We start from the raw sequence: 17,377 nt of genomic DNA on the forward strand, positions 1-17,377 counted from the left end.
ATTATGGCATTGATTTATTTTGAGGTCCTAGTGAAAAAATAAACCATTTAATAAATGATGAGAAGATTAACATTGATTGATATTACTTTTTATATCAAATAATATATTATTATGTCTTATATTTGCATCTGATTTTCTTTTGTTATTTACATTATGCCTTGTTTTTTTTTTAATATTAGTTATAGCTAGAATCCATGTGTTATTTAGTCTCAAGATGAATGAGGATGATGTATGTCTCATAGATTGTGCAACCATGTACACAATTCTTCTAGATAAAATATATTTCCTTGAATTAGTATTAATAAAAGCTAATATAAGTACCATATTTGGTACTACAAACTTAGTTGAAGGCTCTAGAAGAGCAAACATAACGTTACCAAATGGCACTAGATTCCATATAAATGACGATTTATATTCTAGCAAATCCAGAAGAAATTTGTTCAGTTTTAAAAATATCCGTAGAAATTAATAGCATATTGAAATTATGAATGAAGATAATGTAGAATATCTTTACATTACTTCCATTATATCTAACCAGAAGTTTATAATGGAAAGACTCCCAGATTTCTTCTCTAGGTTATATCATACAACTATAAAGTCTATTGAATCATATGTTGTCGTGAACCAGAAGTTCAACGACCCAAAAGTTTTTGTCCTTTGGCATGACAGGCTAGGTCACCCAAGGTCTTCAATGATGCATTGAATAATCGAACACTCACATGGGCATCCACTAAAGAACCATAAAATTCTTTTGTCCAGTGAATACTTATGTGTTGCATGCTTGCAAGGTAAATTGGTAGTCAAACCATCTTTTACTAAAGTCATATCTAAGTCACTAGTCTTTTTAGAAAGAATACATGGGAACATATATAAGTCTATCCCTCCACCATGTGGACCATTCCGTTATTGTATGATCTTAATAGATGTTTCACTAGGTGGTCACATATTTGTCTCCTTTTTATACATAACATTGTCTTTGCTAGACTTCTTGCACAAATAATCAAATTATGAGCACATATTCTAGATTATCCAATTAAGACAATACATCTTGATAATGTTGATGAATTTACTTCTCAAACATTCATTAACTATTGCATGTCAATAAGGATAAATATTGAGCATTCTATTGTTCATACTCATACCCAAAATGGTTTAACAAAATCCTTCATCAAAAGTCTCCAATTAATAGCTCGACCAATACTAATGAAAACCAAATTACCTATTTCCGCCTAGGGACATGCTATTATGCATGTTACAACTTTAGTTCGTATTCAACCTACAACTTACCATGAATACTCTCCTTCATAACTTGTGCTTGGAAAACAACCAAATATCTCTCATTTACTAATCTTTGGTTGTGCAGTATATTTACCAATTGTACCTACACAATGCACTAAAATGGGTCCCTAACGAAAACTTAGGATTTATATAGGTTTTGATTTTCCATCTATCATAAGATATATTGAACCTTTGACAGACGATGTATTTACATCACGCTTTACAAATTGTCATTTTAATAAAAGTGTTTTTCCATCATTAGGAGGAGAAAAGTCGATTCTTAAAGAATAATGAGAAATTAGTTGGAAGACATCTACTATGACCCATCTTGATTCTTGTACAAATCAATATGAACAAGAAGTTCAAAGGATCATTCAGTTGCAAAATCTTGCAAATCAATTACTAGATGCATTCATTGATACAAAGAAAGTGACAAAGTCACATATCCCGGTTGCAAATACTCCAGTGTGAATTGATGTCCCTGTATGACAGTTTACAAATGAATCTAAGATACGTTTAAAGCATGGTAGACCTGTCGGCTCAAAGGATGTAACTCCCCGGAATAGAATAACGCAAGAAAAACTTGGCACTCTAAAATAGACCATCAAAATGACTGATCAGTTTAAAATTGATAAATCTATAGTCCTAGAAAAGACACAAATAATGCAAAAAGCCCCTGAAGAGGCATATATTGAACAAGAAGCCCTTGAAGAGGCACAGATACCTAAAAATTGTGAGATCTCAGTAAGTTATGTACACATGGGAGAAAAATGGGATCGAAATAATATTATTATTAACAATATTTTCGCTTTCTAAGTGGCCTCCGATATCATAAGAAATTATGAAGATCTTGAACCACGAAATGTGGAAGAATACCAACATAGAAATGATTGTCCAAAATGGAAAAAAGCTATATAGGCAAAGTTAAACTCATTAACAAAATGAGAATTTTTTAGACTTGTAGTCCAAACACCTGAAATGTAAAGCATGTTAGGTACAAATGGGTATTTGTACGAAAGCATAATGAAAATAATGAGATCATAAGATATAAAGCACAATTAGTAGCACAAGGTTTCTCGTAGAGACCTGGTGTTGACTATGAGGAAACATACTTTCCCATCATAGATGCAATCACATTTCGTTTCTTAATTAGTTTGGATGTCTCATAAAAATTAGATATGCGTCTCATGGATGTTATTATAGCATATTTATACAGATCTATGGATAATGATATATACATGAAAATCCCTGAAGGATTTAAATTATCTAAAGCAAAGTACAAAGCCTCGTAGTATGTACTCAATCAAGTTACAACGATCCTTGTATGGATTAAAGCAATTTGGAAGCATGTGGTACAATCGCCTTAGTGAATACTTGCTAAAAGAAAGGTATGTGAATAACCTTATATGCCCATGCATCTTCATTAAGAAATTAGAAACCGAATTTGCAATTATTTCAGTGTATGTTGATGACTTAAATCTTGTTGGAACTCCTGAAGAGCTCACAAGAACAACAAATTACTTGAAAAAAGAATTTGAGATGAAAGATGTTGGAAAAACAAAATTTTGTCTCAACCTGTAGATCGAACATTTTCTAAATGAAGTTTTAGTACATCAATCAACATACATTAAGAAAGTTTCGAAACATTTTTATATGGATAAAATGCATCCTTTAAGTTCTCAAATGGTTGTCTGATCACTTGATGTGAAAAATGACTCATTTCGTCCTTGCGAAAAAATATGAAGAATTACTTGGTCCTGAAACACCATATCTTAGTATTATTGGTGCACTTATGTATCTTACCAATTGTACACATCTAGACATTGTTTTTTCTGTCAATTTATTAGCAAAACACAGTTCTACTCCAACTCGAAGACATTGGAACGGTATCAAATATATATTGCATTATCTTCGCAGAACTACTGATATGGGTCTATTTTACTCAAGGGAATCAAAGCAACAATTGCTTAGATATGCAGATGTAGGATATCTTTCAGATCCATATAAAGGTAGGTCACAAATAGTGTATGTGTTTAATTGTAATGGTACTACTATTTCATAGAGATTTGTCAAACAAACAATAATGGCCACATCATCAAATCATTTAGAAATATTGGCAATTCATGAAGCAAGTTGTGAATCTATATAGCTAAAATCTATGATCCAACATATTTGGGAATCATGTGAACTCTCCTCTATCAAAGGTGACCCGACAATATTATTTGAAAATAATGTTGCATGCATTGTACAGATAACAGTGGGTTATATTGAAGAAAATAGAACTAAACATATTTCATCAAAATTCTTTTATACACATGAACTCCAAAAGAGTAGTGAAATTGATGTACAACAAATACGCTTAAGTGATAATCTAGCAGATTTATTCGCAAAATCAACCTCAACATTCAAGAAGTTAATACACAATATTAGAATGTGTCAACTCAAGGGTATCGACATGAGGGAAAGTATGCTTGTAAAAAGGTGTTAGTGTACTATACTATTTTTCCCTTCTTCCAGATTTTGTCTCATTGGGTTTTACTATCAAGGTTTTTAACAAGACAATCCTAACATACCAAGAGCAACTTAAAGAATTATAAGAATATTATACTCTTTTTCCTTCGCTAGGTTTTTTACTAACAATGTTTTAATGAGGCATATTTTTCTAATGTGATAGATATCTAAGGGGGAGTGTTATAATTGAAATAATGAATGTCACCACATTAATTATAATAAATGTTAATTAAATATTATTTATGGTTTCTAATACTCATTAATAGAAACCATTAAATATTATTTATGAGTTCCATTAATATCCATTAATGTGAATATTAATGGAAGTCATTTCGAAAGCCTATAAAAGTGTATCTCATCCCCGTAATATGTGTCTCCAAATAAGAAAGAAATTTTTTTTCTCTCTCATGTGATTTCTTCTTCCCATTATATATATTGTTAAAGTCATATATATTTTATCTCTACTTTGAATTTTGTTGCATTTATCCTCGTTTTACAACAATATGAAAATTATCTTTTGAAGAGATAAAAAAAACTCTAATTTCTCTAATTTAATTATTAATTATTAAATTTATTTTAAAAAGTAACTTTAAGTTTTAAAATTTATACTAAAATAATCCGTTCAAAAAATAATTCAATATATTGACCAAATTAAATTTCTTTTCTTATTTCTCTATTCCAACTTCACAATGACTCCTTTCATTTTTAATTACTCACTTTGTCAAATTTTTGGAATTTTCTCTATTTATTCCTTTTATTTTTATTAATATTAATAAAGGTTAAAATTGAATATTTGTCACATGGCCAAATTTACCCTTTTCAAATATGTTCATAATTTCTTTGTTCAAATTCTATATATTTGGTTTTTGAATTTTGAAGCAATATCTATATTTTTTTAAAAGAAAATTTGAATTTTATTTATTTGATTGTTTTTAATTTGTTCAACCTATTATAATCAATTCGAGGAAATTGTGGGCTCCAATCAAGCCCAATACAACTTAACTTGCCTTATGGAACGAACTTGGGATGCGCTCATACTTACAACCCCAAGGCCTAGTCCTTTTAAGAATAAATATTAAGCACATTGGGCTACTTTTTAAAATAGTTTAGGCCGGACTTTTTTTTCGAGAATAGTTTTCTGTTCTTCAGAATAAATAAATAAAAAACACATTTGGTAACTAGAAACTATTTTCTTATTTATTTTCTTAAGAACGTAAAATAGAATGTTTTTAGATAACACTTTTAGTTATTTTATATTATTTTCACTTGTTTTTTATGATTGTTTTAAAAAATAATTATACAAGCATGTAGAGTGATTAAAAATAAAGTATTGAATACTTTTATTTTATAAAACATCATAATACAATTTTCAAAAACTATTTTTCAAAATTATTTTTGAAAACAGTTACCAAACAGAGCCTTAGAATTTGTTTTTCAAATTTTCAAAAACTACAGGCATTTTAACAATAAAAAATAATTCACAGCCTAGTGTCCATTTGATATATTTCTTGTTTTTTATTTTTAAATAAAATAAAAATCTATCTTATCTCTCAAAAAAATAAAGAGGTGTAAAATTTGAAATAATAAATTTTTTTAAATAATTTGTAAAATGATTACTTTTTTAATACATGCTTTTAAAAGTTTTTGTATCTTATAAGAAGTAATATCTAAACAAACGCTTAGAGTGTGTTTGACACTTAATTGAAATATTTCATTCGAAAATATTTTTAGGAAAAATAAACTTTAATATGCTTCTTAAGAATTTAAGAATGCGAGAATGTGTTTGACAGTGATTTTAAAAAGTGTTTCCAATATTTTTATTGTCTGGAAAATAAAAAATTTTAAGTGTTAAAAAAATTATAAATATTTTCTACAATCATTATCAAATGCATTTTAATCTTACTAAATAAATATTTTTCTTTAAAATATTTTTTAAGTTAAAAATGTTTTGTTAAAAATGTTTTTTTAAAAACGTCTTTCAACAAACTCTTAAATATATATTGATTTATTTTTAAAAACAAAAATTGTGTTTAACTTCCCATTTTGTTGAGATTGATTTTATTAAATAAGCATGATCATTGAAATTAAGAATAATTTTGATATTTTTAAATTTTTTAATTAATTATTTTTTGTTGGGGGTGGGGGGGTTCATGTGGCCTATTTTGGTAAAATTGTTTTCTTTAAAAACCCCTTAAAAATATTTAAGAAAAAATTGTTTCACTTCCGATGATGACTCAAAAACTTTTGTTACTTTTTAGGATGACACTTTTTGAAAAGACTATCATACATTCGTGATGCTTTCTATAAAAACAAATGAATTTCCCGGAAGGAGCTGCTTTCACTTCTGTGGGAGTGTGGAAGTATCTCTTCCACAAAAGCCAAAGAAAAAGGCAGCATCATATGAATGCATTTCCATGGATTCACTCTGATTTGTAGCATTCTCTGAAATTTCCTTCTCCTCTTTCTTCAGCAAGGCACCATGAATATTTAGATGTACATGGGATCCTGCAAATTTTCCTGGAAAACCATATTCCTTCATTTCTTCTCAATCATGTAGCAGTGAATACACCACCCATACACCATGGAGTCTATCTTGTTTGTCACCTTCACAGCTGCCACCATTCTCATTCTACTTCCCAATGACCATGCCAACAGAAACCCAGTACAAAAAATCATCTTCAAGGGCCTCCCATCAGCCTTTCATGCCTTTGTGTTATCCATCATGTTTGCCTTCTCCGCTGCATTTGCAGCCACTCTGCTGATCCACAAGATTCCCCAGATTGCAAGGCTTTGCAAATTGTGTTCCCTGGCTTCCATGGTGTCGGCTTTCGGGATACTGATTTGGGCCATCTCTAATTCCTGGGCAGATATGGTGAATGGTACAGCATGCTCAGGATGAAGACATTAAGGGAGGATCACCTGCTTTGTTTCATTTGTACAAATTGAAATGAATAATGAAATGAGAGGATTTATATTTATCATGAACAAATGAAGGTCTCACAGTTTTAATTTGACCCACTATGCAAATCTTGATCCATGCTGATATCCCCAGCCAAAAACCTGTAAAATTTTCCATTGACTTCAATGGTACTACCCCCAGCAGTTTTAGCAATCCCCGATTCGTTCATCCTCTCCCTCCATCTATTGGCTTCTTTCCGTTGGCCACATGATGCATACAAGTTCACAAACATCATAAACTCTCCATCACTCACATGATGAGCCTTGGAAGTAATCAAGTTTATCACCTTCTCTCCAGTCTCAAGATCCTGATGAATCACACAGGCACCAAGCAAGGCACCCAAGATGCTTTCTCCGGGTTCAAAAGGCATGGCTTCTATGAGCTGAAATGCAGGGTCGAGAAATCCAGCTCTACCCAGAAGATCAACCATGCAGCCATAATGCTCTAACTTGGGTGGAAGGCCAAACTCCTTTTCCATGCAGTCGAACAACCGGCAACCCTCTTGGACCAAGCTACCATGACTACAGGCACTGAGAAGTCCAATGAAGGTGATTTCATCAGGCCTTATACCATTATCCCGCATTTTGTCTAAGAGTTTGACAGCAGCATGACCATAGCCATGAAGAGCGAGTCCGGAGATGATGGCATTCCAACAATAAATATCCTTTACTTGAGACTTATAGAACACCTCTAGTGACCTCTGTATGGTTCCACACTTTGCATACATATCGATTAATGATGTGGCTACATGGGGACTTGATGCCAGCCGATGATCCTGAGCATATACGTGCATCTCAGTGCCTTTTCCCAGCCACCCTAAATGGGCACAAGCAGATAGAACAAGAGTAACGGTCAGATGGTCAGCCTCATGGTTTCCGGCTTTCATCTCATCAAATAAATCAACAGCCTCAGCATAAAGTTGGGCATGTAAGTAGCCAGAAATCATTGTGTTCCATGTAATGACGTTTTTCTTAGGCATTACATCAAACAAGTTCCGGGCATTACCCATATCGCCAACATTGGTACATGCCAGAATCATTGAGTTCCATGACACGATGTCCTTAGCATGAATTCTATCAAAGATGCTTCTGGCAGCCGCTTTTCTTCCTATTTTTGCATACCCAGAAATCATGATATTAAAAGATGCAAGGTCCTTCAGAGGCATATTATCAAACAGTTTCATGGCATTATCCATCTGACCACAAGAAGCATATGCAGCTAACATGGAATTCCAAACAACTACATCTTTCACACCTATCTCCTCAAACACCTTAGTGGCATGATCAATGGCCCCAAAGGCCGAGTACATGTCCAACAGAGCCGTCCCCACAAAACAATGGCCAGAAAAACCGGTTTTCATGGCCTGGCCATGGAGAGCAAAACCAATACAACAAGAAGAAAGACTTGAAGCTGCTTTGAGTAAAACAGGAAATGTAAAATTATCAGCATGAAACCCAACTCGTTTCATTTCGACATAAGCAAGAATGGCTTGATCTGGATTACCCTGGCCTACTCGCCTCTTTATAACCCTATTCCATCTTTGCAGTCCTGAGTCAACCGAGGACAATGAATAAAGGAAGCTGCAATGGAAAAGAGCCATCAGACTATAGAGTATCCATTTGGGCATACCAGTACCCTAAAAAAACCAAGTCTCAAAAGCAGAGAATCTGGGAATATAGAAGAATCAAGAAAAATTAGAGTAAAGACAAACTGAAGACCTTATCGCATATTGAAAATTTGGCCCACCATGGTGGCCTGGGTAGCAAAAACCAAATTACTTGGTACATATAAATTCAAAATCTAATGTAACAACTGGATAACAACAAAGCCTGCTCATCTCCGGGTTCTGGGAATAAATATCTAGAACCTGAGAGAGATACAAGGCATTATGCTAATCCTCACTTAATAAACAAATTCATGAAAAAAGAGAAAAACTCGAAAAAAAAATATACAACTGAATAAAATTCTGTAGTTTCCTGGTCCACTGGTGACAAATTGTAAAACTTGAAAGCAAGAAACTATGGCAAAATATGGGAAGAATAAATAAAAGTATTGCAATTATTTGATCTCCCCTGTTATAGAAAGCTGAGCAGCTTCCTGCGATGACTAAGACACACAGCCTGGAATCAACCAAGCAAACTCTTGCAGTCCTGGATATCAAGTCTATGTTTTTCCATCAATCCTTGCCCCAAAGGGTCTGAGCTAATGCTGCTCATGACAGCATCAAAGATGGCTGCCTGGAACCTGTCATCTTCCACCTTCTCCAGGACCTCCTTCACCACCTTGAAGTCTAAACCCCCGGCCAAAACCAGCTTCCCAAGAACCTCACCGAAGTTATTTGGTGCTTTTGGTAAATCAATGCCAACATCATCCAACAGTGAGCCATAGAGGAGACATCCAGTCCCTAAATCCCTAGCCAGCAAAACATTTTTATTGAACAAGTACACAAGAAGCTTTATGACTGGTTCTACACAAGGTGGACTCTTTTCCAGGGCAAGGCTAACAGCTTCTTTAACAACCTCAGGGTGATATGCAGGAGATTTCAGCTCCTCAACACACTGTAATGCTTCATCAAGAATTCGAACACTGAAATATTCCTCCAGAAGGGAGACAGTTTTTCTACGAAGATCAACAGGATTTGATCTTGGTGCAGCAGCCTGTGGTTTCTCAGGAGTACGAACAGGTGCTACCTGAGAAACAGGCTTAGGGGTTTGACTAATAGGCTCAACTCCCGAAACAAAGCTGGAAGGCTGTTGAGATGTCGATGCAGAACTACCCTGCAATAAGGCACTTGTCTTCCCACTTATGAAACCCCCACTGCCCTGGGGTAGAAGTTTTGAATTGATTGGCCCTGGTTTGGAGATTAAAGCTGACTGGACACGCAAGGCAGACTGGGCTCCAACACCATCAGCCCTTGGCATTGAACGGTTTCGAGGAACCTCCCAGTTATCAGTATCAAGCCCAGGCATTCCAGGCATCTTCCTGGTCCCAGGCATTCCAGGCATCATACCCCCAGAACCAGGTCTAGAAATGGGGAAGCCTCCAGGGCCCATACCACCAAGTGCCCCTGTATTACGACCATTTCTCATGCTTGCAGTTGCACCTGGACGCAACCCTAGATTCTTCTCTGCCTCTGAATGAATTTCAGTGATGGTTTTAGCTGTCACCTGCAATAACAATCATCGAAACAACATTGTCAGATAATGCCAAGGATGATCTACTTTGACGCATTTCTATGTTCCCTGACTTCCAAGTTCGTAAATTTATAATTATCATGATTCTCATCATTCATCTACAAAGATTTTCTGTACAAGTAGATATGCCAGTAAATACCTTCAATGTAACAAAATTCATCATTTTCAAATGAAAAATAATTAAGACAATTATAAGAGAAGATGGTGCAGTGAGTAGGCTAGAAATAGCATTTAGGTCATTTGAATTTTAGAAAATGTGGTCGCATCTAATCTCTGAGAAAAATGAGAAAAATCAGACATTATAGAGAGGCAGACAGACTAAACTACTGAACAAATTGAAACAAATAAAAAAAGGTGGAGCAACTGTAAGAAAGTCTCCCAAATTCCCCTCCAATCACCCCCAAGGGGGTTGGGGGTATGGGAGCAGGGCTAGAGGTGGATAAAAGAAGAGTCAATGAGATATGGAAATTCAACCTCTTCACGTCTAGGGACCCAGTTGTTCGCCCGCAGATCAAGAACATTACGAACCATGAACCTCAACCGTGGTGCAAGTTGGGGGTTTGTCGTCAGCTCCTTCAACCTGCTGAAGTAAAGATCATTAACTCGCCGAGATTTTTGGCTCTCGTCCAGCTGCTTTCCAATAGTATTAAAAAATTGACATATAGCCTCCACATTCTCCTCAGCTGGGCAAGTTTTACCATCTTGTCCCAAAAGCTCCTGTATCACAACCAGTTTAGTCAGGCTACTTTATAACAGAGTCTAACTGTAACTGTCTGAAAGAACAGCTAAAGACCAAATGATGGAACTCCAAAAAGTGACCTGAAGAATGTGGTGAACAATCTTTTCAGGCACCATCTTCTGCTTAAGAAGTTCACCAATAAGGCGAATGTTTCCAAGAGTTCGGAGCTTCACTTTTCTTTCTTTTTCCCTCCGTTCCACTTCTTGCTCAGGGGCAGTCAACAGCCCAATTTCTGCCCTCAGGCTGTCAGCACCTTCAAATGCCTCTTGGCAATTATTCAGGAGGATTCGCTTAAAGGTAATTTCTTTCCCACCAGGTTCTTCAGAGGGAAATGGCGGCAGCTTCTCATTAAGGTCTGAGCATAGAAGAGCATACATGGGACAAAATGTGGGCTCCAGCACAGCCTTATCAAAAATAAGCGAGATAACACCCTGCATTTGCAAACAGATTCCTTAGTTTCATTAGCAACCAAAAAGCAGAAAAACATCTGTGAAAAAAGGCATTTAAAATCTGTAAGAAGTGAGAACCTTTAAAATATCATGGGTGGTTATTCCAGATTCAATCAGCTGACCTTTGAGAACATCAAACTTCTCCGGGGTCAATTTGTTCAGTATGCTGCACAGAAAATACAACAAGCATAGAAAACATAATCAGAAAAGCTATTCCAATTCCCCAGTAGGCCATATACCAAAAACAATCCTTAATCGGTATGAAACTTCAAGTCAATGAACCATAGGTTCACCATATTTCCGAAATTTTTTTGTTTGATGGGTACCATATTTCCGAAAATTATGCATCACAAATCATGTAAACAAATGATTCAGAAGATAGGGCAACAAAGTTGCTAGGATTAGTTTCCCTTTTACTGGCAAGTGATCAAGATTCAGAAGATCAGAGAACAAAGTTGTAAGGATTAGTTACCCTTTCACTGTCTTCAGAACACGTTCCTGCTCAGATAGACTCACCCTTCGAGCAGACCATGGCACTTCAGCCTTGACAAGAACAGGAGCAGGCCCTACCTGATAATATATACTAGGTTAGAATGGGCAAATTGAAATCCAAAGACGAATGGAGTCGTAGCAGCACAACTACAGGTACTGTAAACCAAAATAGACAACAATATAGTAGCAGAGAACCACCTCTCCAATTCAAAACTTATCCAAGCCAAACTATTCAGACTAGCCAGTTTGGCTCAGGTTCCTACTTGAAGTGTTAGTGACATGTTGAACATTGCTTTTAAGGGTTTGGGGAACACTTCTGACAAAGTGCTATGGAAATTACTTGTCTCTCATTGATTTGGATGGTTAGGGGGGCGGAAGAAATGCAAGATCTTTGAGGACAAGTCAAGGTCTACCTAAATGATATGGAATCTAGTCTACTTCTATTCATCTTTTAGGGGTTCTACTACTATAGCTTTCCAGGGCATTCTTCTTCTCAACATAATTCATCTTGTTTAGATGTTGACACATGGATTCAAAGGGTTAAAATAGCAATGTTGAGTTGTTTTGATGTGTATTGGGGAGTATTTCTTCACTCTGTTTTGATAAGGTTTTGTAATGGAGGGAGGGATTTCTCATCCCTCTCTTGTATCTTCATTTTTAAAATAATTTGTTTGTTTATGATTGAAAAAAAATGATAACTATCTAATGAGCATGTCAATAAAAACATTGGTTATTCAACCTTGAATTTGCAACATATTAATGTCTCTAAAAAAGTGCAGGACCTAGAATATTCCAGGATTTGATCCTCGGGGTTTTGGTCAGTTAGATCTCCAAATAACTTAGGAAATAGGCTACCTGGGCATAATTTTGAAATTTGATGGTGAAAGACCAACTCTATTACAGAAGAGCATTAAATCAACCAAAAAAATGTGGAACACACATTTGACATCAATAAAGATTTTTTTTTTTAATTAGGTAAAATAGATATTAAAAGGCACCAAACAAAAAGGGGGTACAACCTTAGTGCAGAGAGTATCAAAAGGCACATGACAGAAAAAGAAGCCAAGAGAAAGGTCCTAACATCCTTACCCCTCCCCAAAACATAAAGAAAGCCTAAAAAAGAAAGCTTCATCTTCCCAGAACTCCTAAACTGCTCAAACAACAATTTAAGGAAGGCGCTTTCAAGGCTTTCCAAGCACTCAAGGTTTCCAAAAATCCTGTGCTCCCTCCAATGCTTGAGAACAACAAAAGACCATCCTCCAAATCTTAGACCATTTTGACCCCACAAAACTGCTGTGCCAGCTGAGCAGCATATCCATTACTAATCATGGAAGCAAAAAAGAAAACCCAAATAATGAAAACAAAAGATACCACTACCCTATGAGATGAAATCAACTTCACTTATTTCAATTCAAGTTGTTTAGTCCTCCAATCGTCCTTTTTTACTCTCAGATACTTCAACCCAACTCAATAAAGCCTTGAGTTTCAACTCTTTGAGAGTGGTATGTAATATTTAGTTAACCAACAAATAAAAAACGTTAAGAAAACTACAAGCAATGACCCTGACTATCTCAGTATTTTATAGCTCTTTTATTTACTACTTTACCCTTTGTATATGGGAAACCTCCCTTCAGGTTTTCACCCAACTTCAATTTTCCCTTTTCTCTTGATAAAATCAGTCAAATTAAACAATCATAGATACTTACAAGATGGATTCCTAATTAAACTATCATAACTACTTACGACACATTCTAATGAAGAATTAAATGTGCATTTCCAGGTTTATCAGGTGAAAAGAAACCATTGAGAAATATACAACTCTAGACTTAATAAAGCAGTTATTAGCATTAATAAAACTTAATTCACACTATGCTTGATCATACCAATTCACTAAATCAATTGTGCAATATAAATTTCAAATAAACATAGCATATGATTGAATATACTCATGTACAACAGTCCTCTATCAACATCTGGAATCCTAGAACTGTCACAAATCACCCAAGTAATGGTTATCACAAATCTAACAAACTAGAAATTAGACAAACCATGCCTTCATATCCTCTTTCAAATTGCATGTATTATATTTTTATAAGTTTAATTTGGAGTTTGAAGCAGGGGCATTCTATCAACTAAATATATCAATATATCACATGACCATATGCATAAAAGGTTTTCAAAAACAAAATAATTTCCATATCGAGAAAAATAACATAGCAAAACAAGGTAAGGACACAGGAGGCTACACATTTAATAAAAAGGCAGTACCCCTTGGTTAGAAGATAGTTGAGCCCTCACAAACTGGGAGTTTAGTTGGTCTTGACGGTTATTCAAGTCCTGAGTCCTTGACTCAAATCGACTGGGTAACTCCTTATTGTCTCGAATTGATTCCCAGGATCTATCCTCTCCAGTGGCAGGCAACTGTGAAGATCGGCCACGCCAGTCACGGTTGTCTGGCTCAGTATAACGACTTTGGGATTGGGGTTGAACCTAAAGAAATTTAGAAAAATGGATGTTACAGCTTTTAAACAGCAAAAAGAACATCAAAAATGGGAAAATAGTGTTATAACCACTATTAATAATAATAATTATAACAATAATAGAAAAAGATAAGACGAATGCTCTACTCACGTTGCCATCTCCACGATTCCAGTTTTGGTCTTCACCACCAAACTCAGACTCAATCTCTTGTTTTATCTTCAAAATATTCTCAGGGATATCAACAACCTAAGGGAAAAGATTATCAGAAACATGAAGGGGACATAAGAGAAAACACAATTATACAAAAATTTCACATGCACTGGAAGACCACATCTGCCAACAGGATATGAGGCTATTGGCATCCCACTTTCTAGACTACAGAAATGAAAACAGAGATAAATAACTGAAGAATCTTCTGCTTTTATTCTTCAACACAATCAAAGCAAAGAACATAAGTATTACAAGCATCGACAACATGACGTACCTCCCTAAGTTGCAACAGCTGGTCTCGGGTGTACCGGACACGTTCACGACCTTCAAACCGCAAGTCTCCACTCTACAACAATACAACAGCATAAAGAGTCAAGAAATAATCAAATCCTAACTCTCTACTCCATGACAACATAACAGTTGAAAAAGGCACAAGAAATATTTTGTTGTATTTTGCAAACAGATTATTAGGAAAGAGTATGTTGTGTTTTGCAACATTGACAAAAGAACAGTAAAGCAGTCTTTTACCCAGTTCATTTGGGATGATTAAACAATCATTCCTCTGTAGAGATATTTACAGTCTGATATCCACTCATCCATAAATATCAAATTTTGGCAACATGTTTGATCTTAAATTAGAGAAATAAAGCCATGACACTAGTAAAAATAGAGTGGAAACTGTTTGACTTGATACTATTGCACAGAAAATGAATTTTGGAACCCCAGTTAATTGCAAGATCATTACTATTTTTACTTTGGCAACTCTTTTTTGGGTTTTAAAGACAACCAAGTTTATATTTAATTTGAAATCCAATGCTCAAGCATTCAAAACTGTGGATCTGGAACTGTGGTCCCCAACTCCACGCAACAGATTACAGTCTCTATGTAAACAGGTCCAATTGGTATTTTTCTTTTTGATTGTCCGGACCTAAATTGCTGGTTTACACTAAATTGATTGTAACAAGGCATTGCATTCCATTTAATGATGGAGAAAGATGTATTAATCTGATAAGATGTTAACTAAAGGAAGGACATGTAAGGATTGAAGCTACTAATCACAACACACATTACTCTCATTTTTCCACATTGATCTAACTGAACTGTATCTCTATGTCTGCAGGTCCTTTATGGGCACCCTTATACTCATTGCATGCCCACCTAAAGCCCGCATGTTAATGTATGTCCATATTTACAGCAAGTACACGAACTGAAGTGCCCCACCAAGAATTAGGACAATAGATCTACTAAAATATAACCTCCATTAAAATATACTCATAACACTTCAACACCCTTCCTTTGATTTCTAAGAAAACTGAGCATTGGAGAATGAAATCTTGATAATTATGCTTTCCTTACCTTACCGACAGTAAAAAAAGCACACCTCAATTAAGCCAAAAAGCTCCAATACACTTGAGAAATCAGAGAATTTTGTTCTGAAGGTCCTTTATGGGCACCCTTATACTCATCGCATGCCCACCTAAAGCCCGCATATTAATGTACGTCCATATTTACAGCAAGTACACGCACTGAAGTGCCCCACCAAGAATTAGGACAATAGATCTATTAAAATATAACCTCCATTAAAATATACTCATAACACTTCAACACCCTTCATTTGATTTCTAAGAAAACTGAGCATCGGAGAATGAAATCTTGATAATTATGCTTTCCTTACCTTACCGACAGTAAAAAAGCACACCTCAATTAAGCCAAAAAGCTCCAATACACTTGAGAAATCAGAGAATTTTATTTTCTCTTGTCATAAGTCATGAAAGATCTTATAACATGATTCAATATTTTTTTTCCCTTTCGCCATTCCCCCACATTAATAATCACGTCATCAAAACCGGGTAAAGTTGATAATAAGACTCAGCCGCTACAGCAATAAGTCATCATTAATCATCAACTCAATTAAACTTTGTTTGGCTTCCAAGAGAACTGGGGAAAGAAAACTGAGCAACCGGGCTTTATATGTTTAGAGAGAGAGCAAAAATAAAATTCCAAATTTTATCAATTTCTTACCTTTTCCTATCCTTTCTTGACAACGAAAGCGCACATAAACAGAAATCATCAACAAACAATGCAAGATTGAAAAGCCACTAAACGGAGCAATCAAAAGCTTCCACCAAAATCCAATACAAAAACCATGCAAGAGATCAAAAGAACAAAACAAACAAACAAACAAACAAAAACTATTGATATACAATCACTAATAAAAAATAAAAAAATAAAAAACCAAAAAAAAAAAATCCAAAACGGAAACAAGAAGCAAAAAGGAGAACAAAAAAGATTGGATTTTTTTTAGAAACCCTAGATCTGAGACAAAAGGAAGGGTTTTATGCACTGACCTTGAGGAACGACGATGGAGCGAGACCGCCGTGAGGGCGAAGAGGCTGAGCATCAGATGAAGACGATGAGGAAGAGTCGAAGCGAGGGCCGAGGAATCTGGTGCCGCGAGGACCACCACCACCACCTGGACGCAAGCTTATGACGGTCTGATCTGCCTGCTGCATAACTCGAGATGCGAATCCTGAGTTGAGTTGTAGAGAGAAAAAGATAACGGAAAGTGGGCACAGAGAGAGAACACACGAGAGAGAGAGATAGAGTAGGAATAGGGTTCGAATATAGAGAGAAAGGAGAGTCAGCCTCTCTGGACTTTCTCTCCCAACCTGTATATACCTCACCTCTCTCTGCGCAGCTGCAAAGAGAGAACGAAAGAGAGGCGCCCTCAAGATGAGAAAAACCCTTTTGTTCCCTTAATTTTCCCTTTTTTTTTTTTTTCTCATTCCTAATTTATATATTTTATTTATTTTTGTACTTTTATGAAATTACATTAATACCCTTTTCTAAAATCTTGAATGTTTTTGACTTTTTTCCTCGAGAGTAAATCACAATATCATCTTCCTTTCCCTAATAAAATTTACAACAAAGGCCCTCTTATTTTTAGATTTATATTTTAATACACCTTCTAATATTAAGATATAAATCGAAAATTATGAAGAAAAAAGGCATATTATTTTTATAGGAAGAGAGAGATAAAGGATTTTATGTGGAGAAAAAGATC

The 17,377-nt window shown here is 35.2% G+C and overlaps 2 protein-coding genes and 2 non-coding genes across 4 annotated transcripts; all 4 read right to left on the reverse strand.

Annotated features, from left to right (window-relative positions):
* Positions 1-6,250: 6,250 nt before the first annotated feature.
* On the reverse strand, positions 6,251-8,387 carry LOC117912485 (pentatricopeptide repeat-containing protein At3g29230-like). The gene has a single exon (XM_034827077.1). The coding sequence runs from the start codon at positions 8,373-8,375 to the stop codon at positions 6,795-6,797; it is 1,581 nt and encodes a 526-aa protein (XP_034682968.1). The 5' UTR covers positions 8,376-8,387; the 3' UTR covers positions 6,251-6,794.
* A 90-nt stretch (positions 8,388-8,477) lies between these two features.
* Positions 8,478-17,049, reverse strand: LOC117912484 (eukaryotic translation initiation factor-like). Its single transcript, XM_034827076.1, has 9 exons — positions 16,662-17,049; positions 14,588-14,659; positions 14,254-14,349; positions 13,891-14,112; positions 11,603-11,700; positions 11,209-11,296; positions 10,762-11,112; positions 10,417-10,659; positions 8,478-9,915 (listed from the first exon to the last, which is right to left on the reverse strand). The coding sequence occupies exons 1-9, from the start codon at positions 16,824-16,826 to the stop codon at positions 8,875-8,877; spliced, it is 2,376 nt and encodes a 791-aa protein (XP_034682967.1). The 5' UTR covers positions 16,827-17,049; the 3' UTR covers positions 8,478-8,874.
* Positions 15,422-15,526, reverse strand: LOC117913716. Its single transcript, XR_004651151.1, has one exon. It is a non-coding gene; the product is annotated as a small nucleolar RNA snoR103 (small nucleolar RNA).
* Positions 15,741-15,845, reverse strand: LOC117913717. The gene has a single exon (XR_004651152.1). It is a non-coding gene; the product is annotated as a small nucleolar RNA snoR103 (small nucleolar RNA).
* Positions 17,050-17,377: the final 328 nt, after the last annotated feature.

This window comes from Vitis riparia, chromosome 4, assembly GCF_004353265.1.
Source record: "Vitis riparia cultivar Riparia Gloire de Montpellier isolate 1030 chromosome 4, EGFV_Vit.rip_1.0, whole genome shotgun sequence".
NCBI lineage: Eukaryota > Viridiplantae > Streptophyta > Magnoliopsida > Vitales > Vitaceae > Vitis > Vitis riparia.